Source organism: Xenopus laevis, chromosome 3S (genome assembly GCF_017654675.1).
Source record: "Xenopus laevis strain J_2021 chromosome 3S, Xenopus_laevis_v10.1, whole genome shotgun sequence".
NCBI lineage: Eukaryota > Metazoa > Chordata > Amphibia > Anura > Pipidae > Xenopus > Xenopus laevis.
The window spans coordinates 131,520,082-131,539,645 of NC_054376.1; the positions used below are offsets into that span (position 1 = coordinate 131,520,082).

Here is a 19,564-nt window from a genome sequence, read left to right on the forward strand (position 1 = left end):
GAGACCCTGGTTTCCACTCCTCAGATGGTTGTTGGTAGCGGAACCCTTGCCACTTCCTCAAACCAGAGATCTTCTTCTCCAGGGTGGTTGGAGACATCCCAATCCAGCCAATTTCAGGCTGATGGCCTCGAGGTTGAGAGGCCATAGCAACAGCATACAAGGAGCAGGGCAGTTCTTTGCCTGAAGGAGTTAAGGCACATTCTACACTTGGCATGGCGGCCTGGATTTCTTTATCTTTCTCTCTAGCACCTTTTTTTTTTTTTAAAGTACTTTATTTTTGCATTTTTAAACATAACAAAATTAAAATTATAAGATAGAATTAAAAGGAAAAAGAATAAGGAGATTATATTTAGCAGTCATTATCTTAGGGTACACCGCCTTGAGACTCCCAGTCTATATAGGAGCTGCCAAAAGTCAATCACAGCCCTTTATTGTATTTTTTTCATGCTTGTGTTGCTCCCCAACTCATTTTACAATTGAATATGGTTCAAGGGTAAAAAAGGTTGGGGACCCCTGTTCTAAACTATGAAGACAAACCTTCAAAAATATACTAATGTGTTTAAATGTTATCATCTTCTTTGTTAACTAAAACATATTCACACAAATCCCAATAGGCCTTTCAACAATTGTCATCACAATTGTCATCTCAAATCATTGTTAATCATCTTCCAATTCCAATCTTTCAATGGATCCCACTAATCCACTAGGAAAACAATTTAATCATCTCCAATTATTTGCACATGACTGTTAACCCTTCATCAAAATGTGTAAAGCTTGTTTTCAATGCTGTTTTTAAGACTCAGATTTGTGTCAATGCTACATTTGGCCGTGACAAACAGGACTAGAAAAATCCTTCAGTCCTTGGCTTGTTGTCGTGCATCGTGGAATGTTTGGAAATCCCATGGCACTCAAATGAGTCTGGGACACTGAGAAGAAAAAATAACTTAGAAGGGCAAGGAGTCTTCGCTTAAGATTTCAGATGAGAAGTTGGTTCCTCTGCTGCTTCACACCACTCAGCAGAGGATCCATTAGTAGTTGATGTCGCATGCGCCGAAAGTCACAAAGTTTCCAATTTCTTTTTCAGAAACGTCATTTCGGTGCATTCGCAGTAAATCCAAACTGGCAAATGCCTCCTACTGCGCATGCGCCGCTAAATGCTGATGACTACAGGAAGAAGAGCGCTCGGGAGAAGATGGCTGTCATGAAGTCTGCTGGAGAGGACCTAGAAGGAGAGGTGAGTAACAAGTTAGGGGCATTTGCCTGGGGGGGAGGAGGGAGGAGGGAGGGGGACTTACGCATGGGCGGGATTTTTGTGCCTAGGGGGTTGAATTCTACTTTGATTAACTTTTACAAGTCATATTTAGCCAAATCCATCCCGGTGTGTAGTCCCTTTATGTATAAGATGTTTGTGAGATGTGTTACTACTAAACACTCATACCAGCCCCATTTGTAAAGGGATGAAAAACAAATCTTTCAAAAGGTGTTAATTTTGACACAAATTGTTTAATACAGTAATTAGCTCGCTGCTTTACACTGAAGCTTTTGCTCTTCCCTCCAGTTCCCTCCACCTAAGAAAATATAAAGTGCAATTTTAGACAGAATTGAAGATGCCAAAAGAGCAAGGGATTTTTTTTAAAAAAGGTTAATCTATGTAGAATTATAAAAGTGAGTATATTGATTGAATTACTGTCCCAGCCACATTAAATAGCTTTTTATATCAGGCTTCACTCTACTGTTTACTCAGATATCTTCAAATTCAATGGTCTATACCACCCTCTACAATTCAGATTACACTGTCTCATTCAAACAAGCTGGTTGCTATAGTAAAATATACCCTAGCAACTAGACATCTCAGTAAGATATTGATTGTTTAGGTGTTACAACCAAAGCTATGTTTGATGTTAAATTCTACACCAATATTCTATGTGTGTGTGTGTCTACAGAAGTAATGTCTGGGCTTTTTTATTGTTTTATACAAGAATACATAATATCTGCCAATATCAACTGATATTAAACATGTGCCCTATTCTTTGCAGTGTTTGGCACAAATCATAATTCTGATTTTCCATTCTCAGTAGCTGTGAAAGTCACTTTAAAAGTTCTCTCTTTTTAGAATGTAGAACGATGCAAATTCATCATGTCATTATGGTATTTTATTTGTGTTTCCACATAAGAATAGTTAAAAGATTGGAATGCCTTATCCGACACATGGAATGGATCCAACACAGCTTCAGAATGGTCCTCTTCTGATGTTTCCTAATTCTCCTCTGGCTCCTCTGAAAATATATCATCATTGTGGGATTGTGCTTCAACTTCACTTACAGGCTGACTTGCTTTGTCTACATTTTCTTCAGTACAGATTGTTGCATTATCAACTACATTCAGATTTGGCCTTAAAGAAACACTCAATAAAGCTATTGGACCACTTGGTTCTAATGTAGCGTTTTTTTAAAGATTTTTTTTTATATTTGGAGAGGACATTGATGTTGTAGGCATCACTTGTTGGAAAAAAAGACTTTGTGTAGGCCATATATAAGTAGACATTGTCAAATACAAGAGTCCTCTGCACTCAACCCAATTATCAGTAGAAATATTGATATAACTATAAAAAAAGGATCCTGATGCCTAGCTGTTGGAACGGTGGTGGTGGTGTTGGGTTATTATCAGCATATATGTTGGGTATAGTTGGTCCATAAACACTATATGGCTGTGTTGTTGACCAGCTACGAAAAGATTTGTTTGATTGACAACTCTAACCCTTCTTCAGTATTGAAACATCTGCATAAATTCCCTAAAAATATTTCTACAAAACTAAAATCAGCTTTATTTTTCTTCCCAAATAATTTATTATAAAAATTGAAAACCTCCTCTAAAAAGAAACTGGTACATTTTTCACCTTGAACCCTTGAATTAAAAAAAAATTCTTTACCTCTTTTCTGTATCCAATTTTTCCTAGTCACCCATGGCAGCAATTCACCAATGGGTTAAATCCACTCACCAGGCCAATGGACAGGATCCTCCCCAAGCAAGTTAAAAGTGCCCGCCCCCATCTACTCACTGTCTTTTTTTTCCTGTCACGGGTCGATGGTGCAGTTCGGATCAGTCCAGCAGTAGGGGGGCTCTCTCTCTCTCTCTCTTCTCCCCCTTACTAGCTGAGGTCCCGATAGCTCCCCCTTGTTGGGGTTAGCAGGGGAGGGCCAGGAGGTTGTAGGGAAGCAGCCGAGGCCATGCCGTTCCTCCCGTGTCTGGCGGGTTAGGAAGGCGAGAGAGGCTTTGCGTAGCCTTGCGCATACCCGGAAGTGACGTCACGGAAGTCGGTTCAGTGAATGCGGCAAGTAAGGGGCGGAAGGATAGTAGACGCCATCTTGGATCCTGGCAGCATGGCGAAAACCGGAAATGGGGGCTTTGTTCACGCCACGGAAACGCCAGAGGGTATTTAGAGCCACAATCAGGCAGGCAGCAGTCCTCTATACTCCCAAACGGACGCTGTGTGCTGCAGGAGACTGTTTTTTTTCTATATACAGGTATGTGCAGTATGTATTTGTTTGCCAGGAGGATGTTCTGTTCTGGGATGCGGATTAAAATAAAAAATATATATATTATACAGCACCTCTATGGAGTCAGGAATGCCGGGCAAACCACCGCACCCCAAAGGGAAAAGGTGAGAAATGTTTTGATGCCTGTGTGCTAAGAGAGAGAGAGATATACAGGAAGTTAATTGCTGTTTTCTTATAATTACACAGCCTTCCTGCCACTGAAAAGAAAGACAAAACGCCAGAAAAGGCTACGTCAGTTCAAGTTCAGGGAGAACCAGGAACGTCAAATCCTCTTGAAAATCAAGCTTTCGCTGAATCTTTGGCGTCTGTCATTAAGCAGGCGGTAGTGCAAGGTTTTCAAGAAGTAGCTACTGCAAAAAAGAGAACAAGACATGGTTACTCCAGACAAACAGACTCCCTGTCTGAGGTTTCAGAGGGAGAACTTTCGGAAGATTCAGACATAGATTCTCCTATGGGATCTGAGGAGGGGGAAATTGAGATGGAGGAAGACTCCAATTTTGATTTAACAGTGATTGATCCGCTGATAAAAGCAGTTCGGCAAACACTAACATTTCCCTTGGAACCTTCCAGATTATCATCAGCAGACAAGTTGTTCCCTTCTATGAAGAAGAGGTCGGTGTGTTTTCCAGTACATGCTTCAATTAAGGATATTATTACAACAGAATGGAAAAAAACAGAGAAGAGACCTCAGACTGCAGGGAAATTTCTTAAAAAATATCCCTTTGATGAGGAGGATGCGAAGTTCTGGGATTCACCGCCAAAAGTGGATGCAGCGGTTGTTAGACTAGCCAAAAGAACCACCTTACCAGTGGATGATGCGGCAGTTTTCCGAGAACCTATGGAGAAAAAGATTGAATTAATCTCAAAAAATCTTTTGGAGCAGCAGGCGCAGCATGCAGACCAGCAGTAGCGCTCACGTCGGTTTCTCGGGCCTTGAAGGTGTGGCTGGCTGAAGTGGAAGAAGCAATTTCTTCTAATGTTAAAAGGCCTAAATTGCTTGAAAGCTTGGCTGATTGTAAATTGGCAGTTGATTTTATGTCAGAGGCCTCTATTGATCTGGTTCACTTTATGGCAAGGTCCATGGCGCTTTCGGTGGCGGCAAGAAGGGCTTTGTGGCTGAAGCCCTGGGCAGCGGATGCAGCTTCAAAGGCTAACTTATGCCAACTGCCGTTTGAAGGAGGAATGTTGTTTGGAGAGAGATTGGATTCAATCATCAAAAAAGTCTCTGGAGGAAAAAGTGTATTCCTTCCTCAAGAGGGCAGGAATAAGAGAATAAGATTTGACACATCCTTTCATAGAGAAAAAGAGAGATCTTTTAGAACCTCCAGACAATATAGGCCAGGAAGAGAGTTTAACAGGCAGTCGTCATGGAGAACAGGCCGTCAGAACTCAAGAGGCAATGTCAAAAGATCAAGAGGTTTCTCCACCTCAGGCTCATCAGTTCAGCAGCAATGAGGGTGTCTTGGTCCAGACAAAGGTAGGTGGCAGATTGGCTCTGTTCGCTCGTGTCTGGGCCGAAAACATACAAGATCGCTGGGTATGCGAGACAGTGGAAAAAGGTTTTTGTTTAGAGTTTTCAAAAGTTCCAAGAAGAGATCATTTTCTAAGTTCATCGGTTCAGGAATCAAAAGAAGCACAGAGTCTTTTCCAGGAGTACATGGGTCAGCTATTCGCTTCAGACGCCATAGAATTCGTTCCTCCATTCGAAAGAAGAAGGGGGTTTTATTCAAGATTATTCCTAGTGAAGAAGGCTTCAGGAGCTATGAGGCCAGTGTTAGACATGAGAAGTCTAAACAAGTTTCTTCAGAAGAAGAAATTCAAAATGGAATCACTAGCATCAGTAATACAGGCGATTTCAGTTGGGGATTGGCTCACCAATATCGACTTGAAAGATGCCTATTTCCATGTACCAATTTGTCAGGACCACAGGAAGTATCTGAGGTTCGAAGTGGGAGGGGTACATGTGCAATTCAAATGTCTCCCATTTGGCCTGTCTCAATCCCCACGGGTGTTTACCAAGGTTTTGGTCACAGTAATAGCCGAATTAAGAAAAGAAGGAATTTCAGTCTTTCATTACTTAGACGATATTCTGGTAACCGCAAGAACAAAGAAAGAAGCAAAGGTTCAAACAACAAGGGTGTTGGAATTTCTACAACTTCATGGTTGGATAGTAAATATGGAGAAGAGCAGTCTGGTTCCAACAAAATCTCTTATCTTTTTAGGGGCACACTTCCAGACACAAAAAAATCTAGTAAGTCTTCCCCTGCCAAAACAAGAAAAGTTGGTTCAAGCGATAGAAGACTTCAGAAGACAGGAAGTAGTCTCTGTGCGCCACTGTTTGAAAATCTTAGGTTTGATGTCCTCAACGATTCAGATCGTAAAATGGGCAAGGTGGCATTCAAGACCGTTACAGATGTTTTTGCTCAGGAAAGTAAAAAACCCTCAAGAAAATCTGCAGAAAAAGTTGACTCTGTCCCAAGAGTTAAAAAACACTCTAAGTTGGTGGTGTGTTCCAGACAACTTAGGAAAAGGCACACCTCTAGAAGAGCCAGACTGGATAACTGTTACGACAGATGCATCCGGAGTCGGCTGGGGGGCCTACATAGGGGAGGTGTGCGTGCAAGGTGCTTGGGAGTTAGGTCATGTCTCCTCAAATATCATAGAGTTAAGAGCAATAAAAGAATCCCTGTTAGCCTTGGCAGATCATCTAAAGGGAAGAAGTGTGAAAGTGTTCTCAGACAACACCACAGCAGTGGCCTACGTGCGGAAGCAGGGCGGCACAAGAAGCAGAATTTTGGCAGAAGAAGTAGAACCAATTTTTCGGTGGGCAGAATTATGCCTAGAGAATATCACAGCAGTACATCTTCCAGGTGTAGAAAACCAAAAGGCGGATTTTCTAAGTCGAAGCTTCGCGGACCCAGGAGAATGGAGTCTTCACGAAGATATATTTCAGGATCTGGTAAATACATGGGGAGTACCAGAAATAGATGCCATGGCGACCATTCACAACAGAAAGTGCAAAAGGTTTTTTTCCAGATTCCCATGCAAGGAGGCAGAAGCCACAGATGGCCTAAGGCAAGACTGGTCGAGAGAATTAATCTTTGTGTTTCCTCCAATTCCCCTTGTTTGGAAGGTTCTGAAGAAGATAGAGCGAGAAAAAGCCAATGCTATAGTAGTAATTCCATACTGGCCAAGAAGACCTTGGTTTCCTCTACTTCACAGATTATCGCTGGGACAGCCCAAGAAGATTCCAAAGTTTCCAGGTTGGTTGAATCAGGGAATGTTTCAGTTTCACAAAGATCACCTCTGCTTGATGGCCTGGAGGTTGAGAGGAGGAGACTGAGAGAATTAGTGCGCAAGGAGAAGGTGGTAGATTTTCTGTTAAAAGCAAGGAAAAAGTCTACTTCAATGCAATACTATAAAATTTGGGACACGTTTGTGCAGTCTATGTTGGCAGAAAGTCGAGACCCAAGTTGTCCTACAGCATCAATGGTGGTTGATTTTTTATTCTCTGGGTATGAGAGAGGCCTTCATTTAAATACCCTCAAGGTGCAGGTGTCAGCCATTTCAGCGTTATCAGGGAGAACATGGGCAGAAGATTCTTTGGTCCAACGATTCTTTAATGCTCTAAAAAGAGTAAGGCCACGTATCCGAAATTTTTCACCTCCCTGGGATCTGCCTTTTGTCCTGGACAGTCTGACAAGACCGCCGTTTGAACCTTTGGAAGATATTTCCTTATGGAACCTTACTCTAAAGGTTTCTCTTCTGGTTGCCATCACGTCAGCGTGTAGAGTGGGTGAACTGGCGGCATTTTCAGCTCTAGAACCATTCACAGTCATTTTTAAAGATAAGGTGGTACTAAGACCAACTTTCAAATTTCTGCCAAAGGTGGTTTCAGACTTCCATATGGATTTGGAGGTTACTCTTCCTTCATTCTGTCCTTCGCCAAAGTCAGAAGAGGAGAAACAATGGCATAAACTAGATCTGGTCAGAGCCCTCACGATATATTTGGAAAGAACAAAAGCATGGAGGAAGTCGGATCATCTGTTTGTGATCCCAGGGGGCTTCAGAAAGGGGACGGCCCCATCCAAGAAGACGTTAAGTTCCTGGATAGTAGCAGCAATTGCAAAGACGTACAATGCAGCTGGCAGGAAGGTTCCCCGGGGGTTGAAGGCCCATTCCACCAGAGCTCTGGCAAGTTCCTGGGCAATGGAGGCAAAAGCTTCACCAGAAGCAATTTGTAGAGCGGCGAGATGGTCCTCTATCAATACGTTCATTAAGCATTATAGATTAGATGTGCTTTCCTCCCAAGAAGCAAAATTTGGGAGGAAGATCTTGCAATCAGTTGTAAATGTGTCTAAATAAAGTGTGTTATGTTACTGCATTTTGTTGTCAAGTCCCTCCCTGTAGCTTTGGTAGTTCCCATTGGTGAATTGCTGCCATGGGTGACTAGGAAAACAGGACATTTTTTATTACTTACCGTAATTTCTGTTTCCTGGTCACCTTCCATGGCAGCATTCACCAAAAGACTACCCACCCTTATATGAGCTGTTCAACTAAGACAGTGAGTAGATGGGGGCGGGCACTTTTAACTTGCTTGGGGAGGATCCTGTCCATTGGCCTGGTGAGTGGATTTAACCCATTGGTGAATGCTGCCATGGAAGGTGACCAGGAAACAGAAATTACGGTAAGTAATAAAAAATTTCCTGTTTTAATATCTTTACTCACCTTTTCAATTTCTTTCCCCGCCTCACATCTGAGATTTTGAAAAGCCACCATACTCATTTAAACACCTATAATGAGACCACTCATGTTTCTTCTTCTTAATATCACACCTGATTAAAAATAACGCTGTTTAACCAATCCCACTAACTCCTGTAAGATCTAAAATAACTTCTAATGTTTTTCCAATACTAATATCTTCCCATGAATTCATCAATAATACTTTTATCCCTCAATAAAGAACAGTGTAATTTCCAAGGCCTTCTTGCGGTGCTAAGCATATTTTCAGAATATAATACAACACACAAGATTTTATGGTCATATAAATTATTTGAAAGCAAATCCATATCACAAACCTCAAATATTTTTGAGCAAAAACAAAAATCAATCCCAGATTCGCAATTTTTATTTGCCCAAGTAAATCCCTCTTTATTCTTATGCTTCCCCCTCCGTATATCATCTAAATCAAATTCAACCAAAAGACATTTCAGTATCACAGAAGATTTATCTAATTTTCTCGTACACAATTAAAATTCCCCAATATATTAACTGGATCAGTTCCAGTTGAGAAAAAATTTTTTTTTTTCAAATTCACTCATTCATTCATTCTTTTTAGTCCCTTCATAAATAATTAATCAAAAACAATAATTAATCAAAAACAAAGATTAATAATTAATCAAAAACAAAGAAAAATATCAGGCAGGTTCTTTCTTACCGTTCACCATTAAAATTAAATTAGATGAAACACAATCTACTAGTACCCTTTCATCTTTAGACAAAAATTCATTGTCACTAATTGGAGAAACTACATTGTAATGTAATGTATAAAGGCTGGAGTGAGTGGATGTGTAACATAACAGAACACTACTTCCTGCTTTTCAGCTCTCTTGGCTTTCACTGATTGGTTACCAGGCAGTTACCAATCAGAGACTTGAGGGGAGGCCACATGGTACATAACTGTTGCTTTTGAATCTGAGCTGAATGCTGTGGCTCAATTGCAAACTCACTGAACAGTTATGTCCCATGTGGCTCCCCTTATAGTCACTGACTAACTCAGAGTTAGAGAGCTGAAAAGCAGGAAGTAGAGTTCTGGCTATTATGTTACACATCCACTCACTCCAGCCAGAGAAATGCAGCAGCTTCTGGTAAGTTTCAATCAAAAAATTTAGGGTTTCTGCTCCCATTGTAGGTGCCAGCGTCTCGTTTTTGGATGCTGGCGACCATTCTTGGACGCCGGCGAATATTCTTGTAGACTATTCTTGGATGCCGGCGACTATTCTTGGGTTTTATGTGTAATAGATCTTCACAGACTAATTTAATTTCCTTTATGAGAAGGTGAGCAGGAATCTCGATTCTGGAATGGCAGTGGATGTGATTTACTTAGACTTTGCTAAAGCATTTGATACAGTGTCACACAGAAGGTTACTGGTTAAATGAAGGAATGTTGGCCTGGAACATAGTATTTGTACCTGGATAGAGAACTGGCTAAAAGATAGACTACAAAGAGTGGTGGTAAATGAACATTTTCTAATTGGACCAGTGTTGTTAGTGGAGTACCGCAGGGCTCTGTACTAGGTCCCTTGCTTTTCAACTTGTTTATTAATGACCTGGAGGTGGCCATTGAAAGTACTGTTTCTATTTGTGCAGATGAGACTAAATTGTGCAGAACTATAGGTTCCATGCAGGATGCTGACACTTTGCACAGTGATTTGTCTAAACTGGAAAACTGGGCAGCAAACTGGAAAATGAGGTTCAATGTTGATAAATGCAGGTTATGCACTTTGGCAAAAATAATATAAATGCAAGTTCTACGCTAAATGGCAGTGTGTTGGGAGTTTCCTTAAATGAGAAGGATCTTGGGGTCTTTGTAGATAACAAGTTGTCTAATTCTGGGCAGTGTCATTCTGTGGCTACTAAAGCAAATAAAGTTCTTGTATAAAAAAGGGCATTAACTCAAGGGATGAAACATAATTGTGTCTCTTTATAGGTCCCTGGTGAGGCCTCATCTGGAGTATGGGGGCAGTTTTGGACTCCAGTCCTTAAGAGGGATATAAATGAGCTGGAGAGATGAAGTGCAACTAAACTGGTAAGAGGGACAGAAGACTTATGAGGGGAGACTGACAAGGTTGGGGTTGTTTTCTCTTGAAAAAAATACACTTGAGAGGGGACATAATTTCACTTTACAAGTACATTACATGACATTACAGACAAATCAAAAGAGGGATTTCCAATACATATCAATCTAAGGCTATTAAAGGAAACTTTACAAACCCACTCCCATTTTAGAGCTTTCACATTTACATGAAACAGTATATGGAGAGACAAACACTTCCATCACTAGAGATATCAAACCGTCTTGATTTCCATATTAGTCAAAGTAGATCAAGCAAAAGAGGACTTTCCAATCCATGTCAATGGGGTACAACCTTTTGTATATAGTCGTGATGGATTGGACCTGAATGGAAGGGGGTCCACTGTGCTAGGGGGAAAAATGGTTGGAGGAGTGTTTAAACTAGGCAAGGGGGGGTGAGATAAAGAATTATGGGGAAGCTAGAGTAGATGGGGCAATGGGATTAGTAAGGGGTAATGGAGGAGGAGTGAGAGGGGTATACAGTTTACCAGGACACAGTAAGTTATAATAGTTCTCTTGTTTGTTATTAGGGTGTATAACAAACATACCTGGAATAGCGGACTTGGAGCACTCAAGCGCCTTGAACAGGGATCTCTTTGTTTAATCTGAGATTTTAGATTAAACAAAGAAAGCTTACTTTTTGTGGTTTTATCCCACGTAAACTGCAGTACATGAGTTGATTTTGTAGTAGCTGAAATGATAGGTCCCATATTTAGGTAGAGCTATGTACATATAAGATGTTTTATCTTGGAACCTAATGTAGGAAATACAATGCTGTAAACATGAAGCATTGATTGCATTTCAGAATTTTTTATAAAACACAATAACTGTAGAAAAGTTTTGCAACAAAAATTCTAGCGTATTGTGAAATTCTAGATTGTCCAGAAAAATTATATATAATTTTCCCCTAGGAAATGCCCCTGAAGTGAAATAGCACAAAAATTTAATTATTTAGTAGGAAAGTGGCCCATAAAATATATTTCAAGGCCCCAAACCCATCAGATGATGGCCTTTAAACATATAAAATGTTCCAACTCTTTATTAATTAGCAATTGATATTCTTTTGGTGATGACTATGAAGATTTTCATTCATCCAGGTCATGGTATATCTAGTATAGGTAAATCTAAAAACAATTGGACTTGTTTGCTTTTGGTGATCTTTATAAAATATTTAAATAAATCTACCCTCTCTCTAACATGAAATGTAGTATCATCTTTGGTTGTTAGGCTCAGCAACACCTCACAATTATAGAAGATTTTAATCAGTTATCTTTTTGTGCAGAGCTCCATTATTTATTCACTAGGGTGCCATTTAAACTTCTCTTTAGTTTCTAGAACAGTGATCCCCAACCAGTAACATGTTACTCACCAACCCCTTGGATGTTGCTCCCTGTGGCCTCAAAGCAGGTTCTTCTTTTCAATTCCAGGCTTGAAGGCAAGTTTTTGTGGCATAAAAACCAGGTGTACTGCCAAATAGAGTCTCCTGTAGGCTGTCAGCCCCCATAGGGGAAATCAATATTCAATCACAGTCCTTATATTGCACCACCCAGGAACATTTTTTATGCTTGTGTTGCTCCCAAACTCTTTTTACATCTGAATGTGGCTCACGGGTAAAAAAGGTTGAGGACCCCTATTCTAGAATAAATCACAAACCAGTAAGTATTAGAAGTCAACAGAAAAATCCATGAGGAAGAAAAATTAACACCAGTTCCAAACTGTTTGGAAAATATTATCAATATTGGGGATGTCCAATTGAAATATTTCATGGCACTCAACATGCCCAGAATCTCCAAAGATTTTTATATGACATTGTACTGAAATGAATTTGTCTCCAAATATGTAAAATAGGTAACTTGGCCAACAACATGGAGAATCTTGGACAACATTGCTCTACATCATACATCATATGTCATGGTTTAAAGACAACACTCCTGTATTTATAGTTGTGTATGAAGTTTAAACATTTTAAATGCACTTTTGATTTGTATGCTTCTCAAACCATAAATGACTGGATTAACTAAAGGAATCAGCACAGTGTATAACAGAGAGAGAATTTTGCTAATGATCTGTGATCCGTGTTTGGGGGGAACCACATAAATAGCAATGAGAGTCCCATAAAATATGGAGACCACAGCCAAGTGGGAGCTGCAGGTGGAGAAGGCTTTTTGTCTCCCAGTATTGGACACTATCTTTAGGATTGCACGGCCAATACAAATATATGATACAATGATCAGTATGAATGGTATAAAAAGCATAGGGATTGACAATGAGAATGCTACAATTTTCAGTAAGAAAGTGTCTGAGCAGGAAAGTTCTACAAGAGGAAAGAAATCACAGAAGAAATGATCAACAGTATTTTGGTCACAGAACTGTAGTGTCCCCATTAGATTTATAGCAAACCCTTCAATTACTAAGCCAAGAGCCCATGACATGAGAATTAATTTAGTACAAACCCTGTGGGACATTATAGAAGAGTAACGCAGTGGGATGCAGATGGCCACATATCTGTCATAGGACATTACTGCTAGAAGGAAAATCTCAAAAGCTTCTGTCACAGAAAAAAAATAAAACTGAATCAGACAGTCAATAATGGACACTGTGGTGCCTTCATTTGTTACAGTTTGGAGCAGGGTGGGGACAATATTTGAGGACTCCAGTAGATCAGACACAGACAGTTGCTGGAGAAAGAAGTACATGGGGGACTGGAGGTTCCGGCTGGAGGACACCAACACTATGATGAGAACATTCTCCCAAACTGTCATAATGTAAATCAGAAGGAACAGAGAGAACAGGGGAATCTTGAAGTTGTGGAGATTCTGAAACCCCAAGAGAACAATCTCATTGACCAACGTCTTGTTTTTTGTGTCCATTTCCTAGGGAAACAAAAATGTATTTGTAAAATGATTTCATCTTTCCAAGTTTTGGAATTGGGTGCCATGACATCTGTATAAAAGAAGAACCTAAGTATTCTGTGGCACAAGTCATGTAAAACTCTATAATCCCCACACAAGTCTGACTCTGCACCCAGGCTGGAACACCCTTGGTCAGTAATCAAGATGATTCCAGGAGCTCCCACTCTCAGGGTAGAACTCCATGAGCGAAAAAACACACGTGACAAGTCGGATGAAGACGACAGGTAATAAGATATAATTGGACTGAATGAAAAGTCAGAGGTAAAAACGACACGGTCCGACTGTCAGATGAAGATGCTTTCAGTGTCCACATCCAACAGTCGTGACGCATCAGATGTAATGTAGTTCTTACCTGCGACTTTTCATTCAGACCAATTAGAATCTTGACGCCTGTGTCCGACTTGTCGCCGGGTGTTGATCTGACGAAAAACACTGGTGTAGTTCTACCATAAATCACCTCCTCTTGCTGTGCAACTGCTACTCTCTGCAGATATTGATTCTGTTTAAGACAGACTTGTCAGTAATATGAGCTCACCTACAATTGTTGGGGTAGAATGTTGCTACAATTGAGAACGTCCAGCCAAGAAGATCAGCAATAGTAACTGCAAAGCAAGTAAAATGTCCTAAGGACTGTAAAAAGAAATACACATTTTTTTTTTTCTTTGCAAATTGTAAAATCTTTGCTTGCTTTGAGGTTTTCAGTCTGGTTCCTAAATCTGACTACAACACAGACCTTGTTAATAAAACATCAACACTGATTAATATAGTACAAATATATGAAAATATAAATCATGTCCTATAATTGAATGTCAGTATTTTGTTTTTCAGTTCAAGCATCAACCAAAGGGAAACGTTTTGTCAAGTCATATTCTATGTATGCAAAATGAAATATGTGTCCGTTTTATTAGTAAAAATAAATTCAATGCTGAAAATAATTTCATTGTTAAATTCAGAAAATCTCTTCTCAGTTTAGTTAATATGAGCTTCATCGAAAAAAAAATTTTTATAGTGATACTGACGTGTGCTGTAGATAAGTGTCAGTGTGACTTGGAGCCACTCAAATCTTGTTCCCAAGCTGAGATACCAACCCCTTCTGATACTCCATCCAAACGTCAATTGCCTTGGTCCAAAGTAAAATGCAATAAAATCACTTTACAGGAAAGATGTTCTTGGAATATTATACTCACCTGATTTGTACCTACCAGAACCACCCCAGATACTGTGGAACCATAGGAAGATGTCCATGAGCTTCTCCCAATGTGTAACCTGCTCTGCATTTCTCCTGCCATTTTGCCAACACAATCCCAACCATTTCTTTCCAATGAAATCACTTTACAGGAAAGATGTTCTTGGAATATTATACTCACCTGATTTGTACCTACCAGAACCACCCCAGATACTGTGGAACCATAGGAAGATGTCCATGAGCTTCTCCCAATGTGTAACCTGCTCTGCATTTCTCCTGCCATTTTGCCAACACAATCCCAACCATTTCTTTCCAATGAAATCACTTTACAGGAAAGATGTTCTTGGAATATTATACTCACCTGATTTCAACCTACCAGAACCACCCCAGATACTGACTGGACAGGGAAGAACAGATCTCCTTTTATTAACCAGTGTCAATAACATCCACAGCTGAGAAACCTACTGAGAAAACTGAGAGTTTGTAATAATTACCGGCCCTTGGGGGAATGACATGTCTTATGTCTATATCAAGCATGTTTAGGTTATCTTAATTATAAATGTACTAATTTGCAATGATTTTACTATTATTTATAAATATAATTGCTGAGGAGCACACCTCAGGGGGGTTCCACTAGGACAAATAAAACACGCAGTTTGCAAATGAAATAGATATAAACTTTATATAAAACAGTAGTGAAAGAACTTGGGCAATCTAATACACAATACACTCCTGCACTGGGGACATGTGGGACCTACCTAACTCACTATTAGGTATGTGACTGTTTCTACAACACAGTCCTTTTTTATTATCAAAGTCCCAATCCTCTGGAAGGGGTTAATAACCACACACAGTTCAGTTCAAATAGAATGTCCCTTCCCCAGAGCTCTTATACCCCAGGTAGCGCTACCTTTCCCAAAAGTTCCTCTCCCTTTGGAACTTAGAAGCCACTCCCACATAGCAGGTAAATGCACAAGACCTGTCCTCAAATTGGGGCCCCATGTTTGTGTCCTTGCCAGAATCCTCCCTTGGGTGACTCACTCACTGGAGTGCTCTCAGAGGCAGTCACACTGGAGATTACAGGCAGCTCTGCAGCAGGATCAATCTCACCAGTGGCACCTTTCACCTCCTGAGTCTCTAACAGCTTGGCAGGGAACAGGATGGGATCTCTCTGTACTTCTACAAAAGCAGAAGCTTGGACAGTCTCACAAGAACTGGTTCTGGTTGGATGTTGCAGCATACAACCCCTGTTAAGCTTTGTTGGAGACCCTGTACAAAAGGCTCCAAAGTCAGGCACTCCCTCTCTCCCAAGGATGCACTTAGGCGCCCAGCCAATCCGATGGGTCTCCAGTCTGTAACTGGGCTGGATGATGTCACAGACAGATAAACAGGAGAAGGATTTGTCTGATCCCCTACATCTCCTTTAGATATATTGGATCAGTAGCAAAAGTGAGGAAGTGTATATAAGCATGATGTGTAAGTCTATCAAAGTGCATCTGAGCCCCTGCTATCATTTATTTATTGGGCTCAGACATCAAAGCTTTTACCAGATGGATGCTTAAACGAGGGACCCCATGAACCAGGGCCGGAATTAGGGGTAGACAGAGTAAGCACGTGCCTAGGGCGCAAAGATGGGGGGGGAGTGCCAGGCACGTACCTGCTCTGTCACCTACCCCATGTCCAGTCCCCTCAATCCCCATCTTCCTGAACTTCCATGCATGTGCACACGCTGATTGTCAACTCATCAACTCATGCATGCACGCATTCAGCTGTCACCGCAGTCGCCAATGATGCCTAGGGCATATTGGGTTTTTTCTTGCTCTTACCTGCTGCCATTATACTAGAGGTGTTGTATGATAGAGGTGAGAGGGTGTAGGAGAGAACCCTTTCAGCTTGAATTTGCTATGCATGCTGGGAGTGCTGGGTGCCAGGAGGGAGTAAGTACAAATAACTGACTGCTGTGTGAAAACAGCTTTTTTTATGGGGTAAGACAAGTTGGGATTGGTTACACTGGAGAAGAGACAGTTAAGGGGGATATGATCACGATGTATAAATATATAAGGGGGATATGATCACTATATATAAATATATAAGGGGGGATATGATCACTATCTATAAATATATAAGGAGGATATGATCACTATATATAAATATATAAGGGGATATGATCACTATATATAAATATATAAGGGGGATATGATCACTATACATAAATATATAAGGGGATATGATCACTATATATAAATATATAAGGGGATATGATCACTATATATAAATATATAAGGGGGATATGATCACTATCTATAAATATATAAGGAGGATATGATCACTATATATAAATATCTAAGGGGATATGATCACTATATATAAATATATAAGGGGGATATGATCACTATATATAAATATATAAGAGGGATATGATCACTATATATAAATATATAAGGGGATATGATCACTATATATAAATATGTAAGGGATATGATCACTATATATAAATATATAAGAGGGATATGATCACTATATATAAATATATCAGGGGATATGATCAATATATATAAATATATAAGGGAGATATGATCACTATATATAAATATATAAGAGGGATATGATCACTATTTATAAATATATAAGGGGATATGATCACTATATATAAATATTTGAAGGGGGATATGATCACCATCTATAAATATTTGAAGGGGGATATGATCACTATATATAAATATATAAGGGGATATGATCACTATCTATAAATATATAAGGAGGATATGATCACTATATATAAATATATAAGGGGATATGATCACTATATATAAATATATAAGGGGATATGATCACTATATATATAAATATACAAGGGAATATGATCACTATATATAAATATATAAGAGGGATATGATCACTATATATAATATATAAGGGGGATATGAGCACTGTATATATATATAAATATATCAGGGGATATGATCACTATATATAAATATGTAAGAGGGATATGATCACTATATATAAATATATAAGGGGATATGATCACTATATATAAATATATAAGGAGGATATGATCACTATATATACATATCTAAGGGGATATGATCACTATCTATAAATATATAAGGAGGATATAATCACTATATATAATATATAAGGGGATATGATCACTATATATAAATATATAAGGGGGATATGATCACTATCTATAAATATATAAGAGGGATATGATCACTATCTATAAATATATAAGGAGGATATGATCACTATATATAAATATCTAAGGGGATATGAACACTATATATAAATATATAAGGGGATATGATCACTATATATAAATATATAAGGGAGATATGATCACTATATATAAATATATAAGAGGGATATGATCACTATATATAAATATATAAGGGGATATGATCACTATATATAAATATTTGAAGAGGGATATGATCACTATATATAAATATATAAGGGGATATGATCACTATATATAAATATATAAGGGGGATATGATCACTATATATATAAATATATAAGGGAATATGATCACTATATATAAATATATAAGAGGGATATGATCACTATATATATAAATATATATGGGGATATGATCACTATAAATAAATATATAAGGAGGATATGATCACTATATATAAATATCTAAGGGGATATGATCACTATATATAAATATATAAGGAGGATATGATCACTATATATAAATATCTAAGGGGATATGATCACTATATATAAATATATAAGGGGGATATGATCACTATATATAAATATATAAGAGGGATATGATCACTATCTATAAATATATATAGTGAATAAAGTACCCCCTCTTGTAAAATATAAGGATATTATAAGTTACCGAGGAGTTTCATGACCATATAAAAACACGAGGCCGAAGGCCGAGTGTTTTTATACAGGTCATGGACTCCGAGGTAACTTATAATATCCTCATATTTTACAACTGGGGGTACTTTATTAATTATAATACACAAATTTTAGTGAGTCATGTGACAGAAATGACATCACTACTCACCGTTTATAACTGATGACATCACTACTCACCGTTTATAAGCATATAATTTACAAGATATTCATGGCTTTTGTGTATTATAAGGAGGATATGATAACTACATATAAATATCTAAGGGGATATGATCACTATATATAAATATATAAGAGGGATATGATCACTATATATAAATATATAAGAGGGATATGGTCACTATATATAAATATATAAGGGGATATGATCACTATATATAAATATATAAGAGGGATATGATCACTATATATACATATATAAGAGGGATATGATAACTATATATAAATATATAAGGGGGATATGATCACTATATTTAAATATATAAAGGGGATATGATCCCTATATATAAATATATAAGGGAATATGATCACTATATATAAATATATAAGGGGGATATGATCACTATATATAAATATATAAGGGAATATGACACTATATATAAATATTTAAGGGGATATGATCACTATATATAAATATATAAGGGGGATATGATCACTATATATGAATATATAAGGGGATATGATCACTATATATAAATATATAAGGGGATATGATCACTATATATAAATATATAAGGGGATATGATCACTATATATAAATATATAAGGGGATATGATCACTATATATAAATATATAAGGGGGATATGATCACTATATATAAATATATAAGGGGATATGATCACTATATATAAATATATAAGGGGATATGATCACTATATATAAATATATAAGAGGGATATGATCACTATATTTAAATATATAAGGGGATATGATCACTATATATAAATATGTAAGGGATATGATCACTATATCTAAATATATAAGAGGGATATGATCACTATATATAAATATATAAGGGGATATGATCAATATATATAAATATATAAGGGAGATATGATCACTATATATAAATATATAAGAGGGATATGATCACTATTTATAAATATATAAGGGGATATGATCACTATATATAAATATTTGAAGGGGGATATGATCACCATCTATAAATATTTG

The 19,564-nt window shown here is 38.2% G+C and overlaps 1 protein-coding gene across 1 annotated transcript; it reads right to left on the reverse strand.

Annotated features, from left to right (window-relative positions):
* Positions 1–7,597: 7,597 nt before the first annotated feature.
* On the reverse strand, positions 7,598–13,400 carry LOC108703448 (olfactory receptor 5G3). The gene is made up of 2 exons (XM_018239577.2): positions 12,386–13,400; positions 7,598–7,818 (listed from the first exon to the last, which is right to left on the reverse strand). The coding sequence occupies exons 1-2, from the start codon at positions 13,278–13,280 to the stop codon at positions 7,598–7,600; spliced, it is 1,116 nt and encodes a 371-aa protein (XP_018095066.2). The 5' UTR covers positions 13,281–13,400.
* Between the last annotated feature and the right edge of the window lie 6,164 nt (positions 13,401–19,564).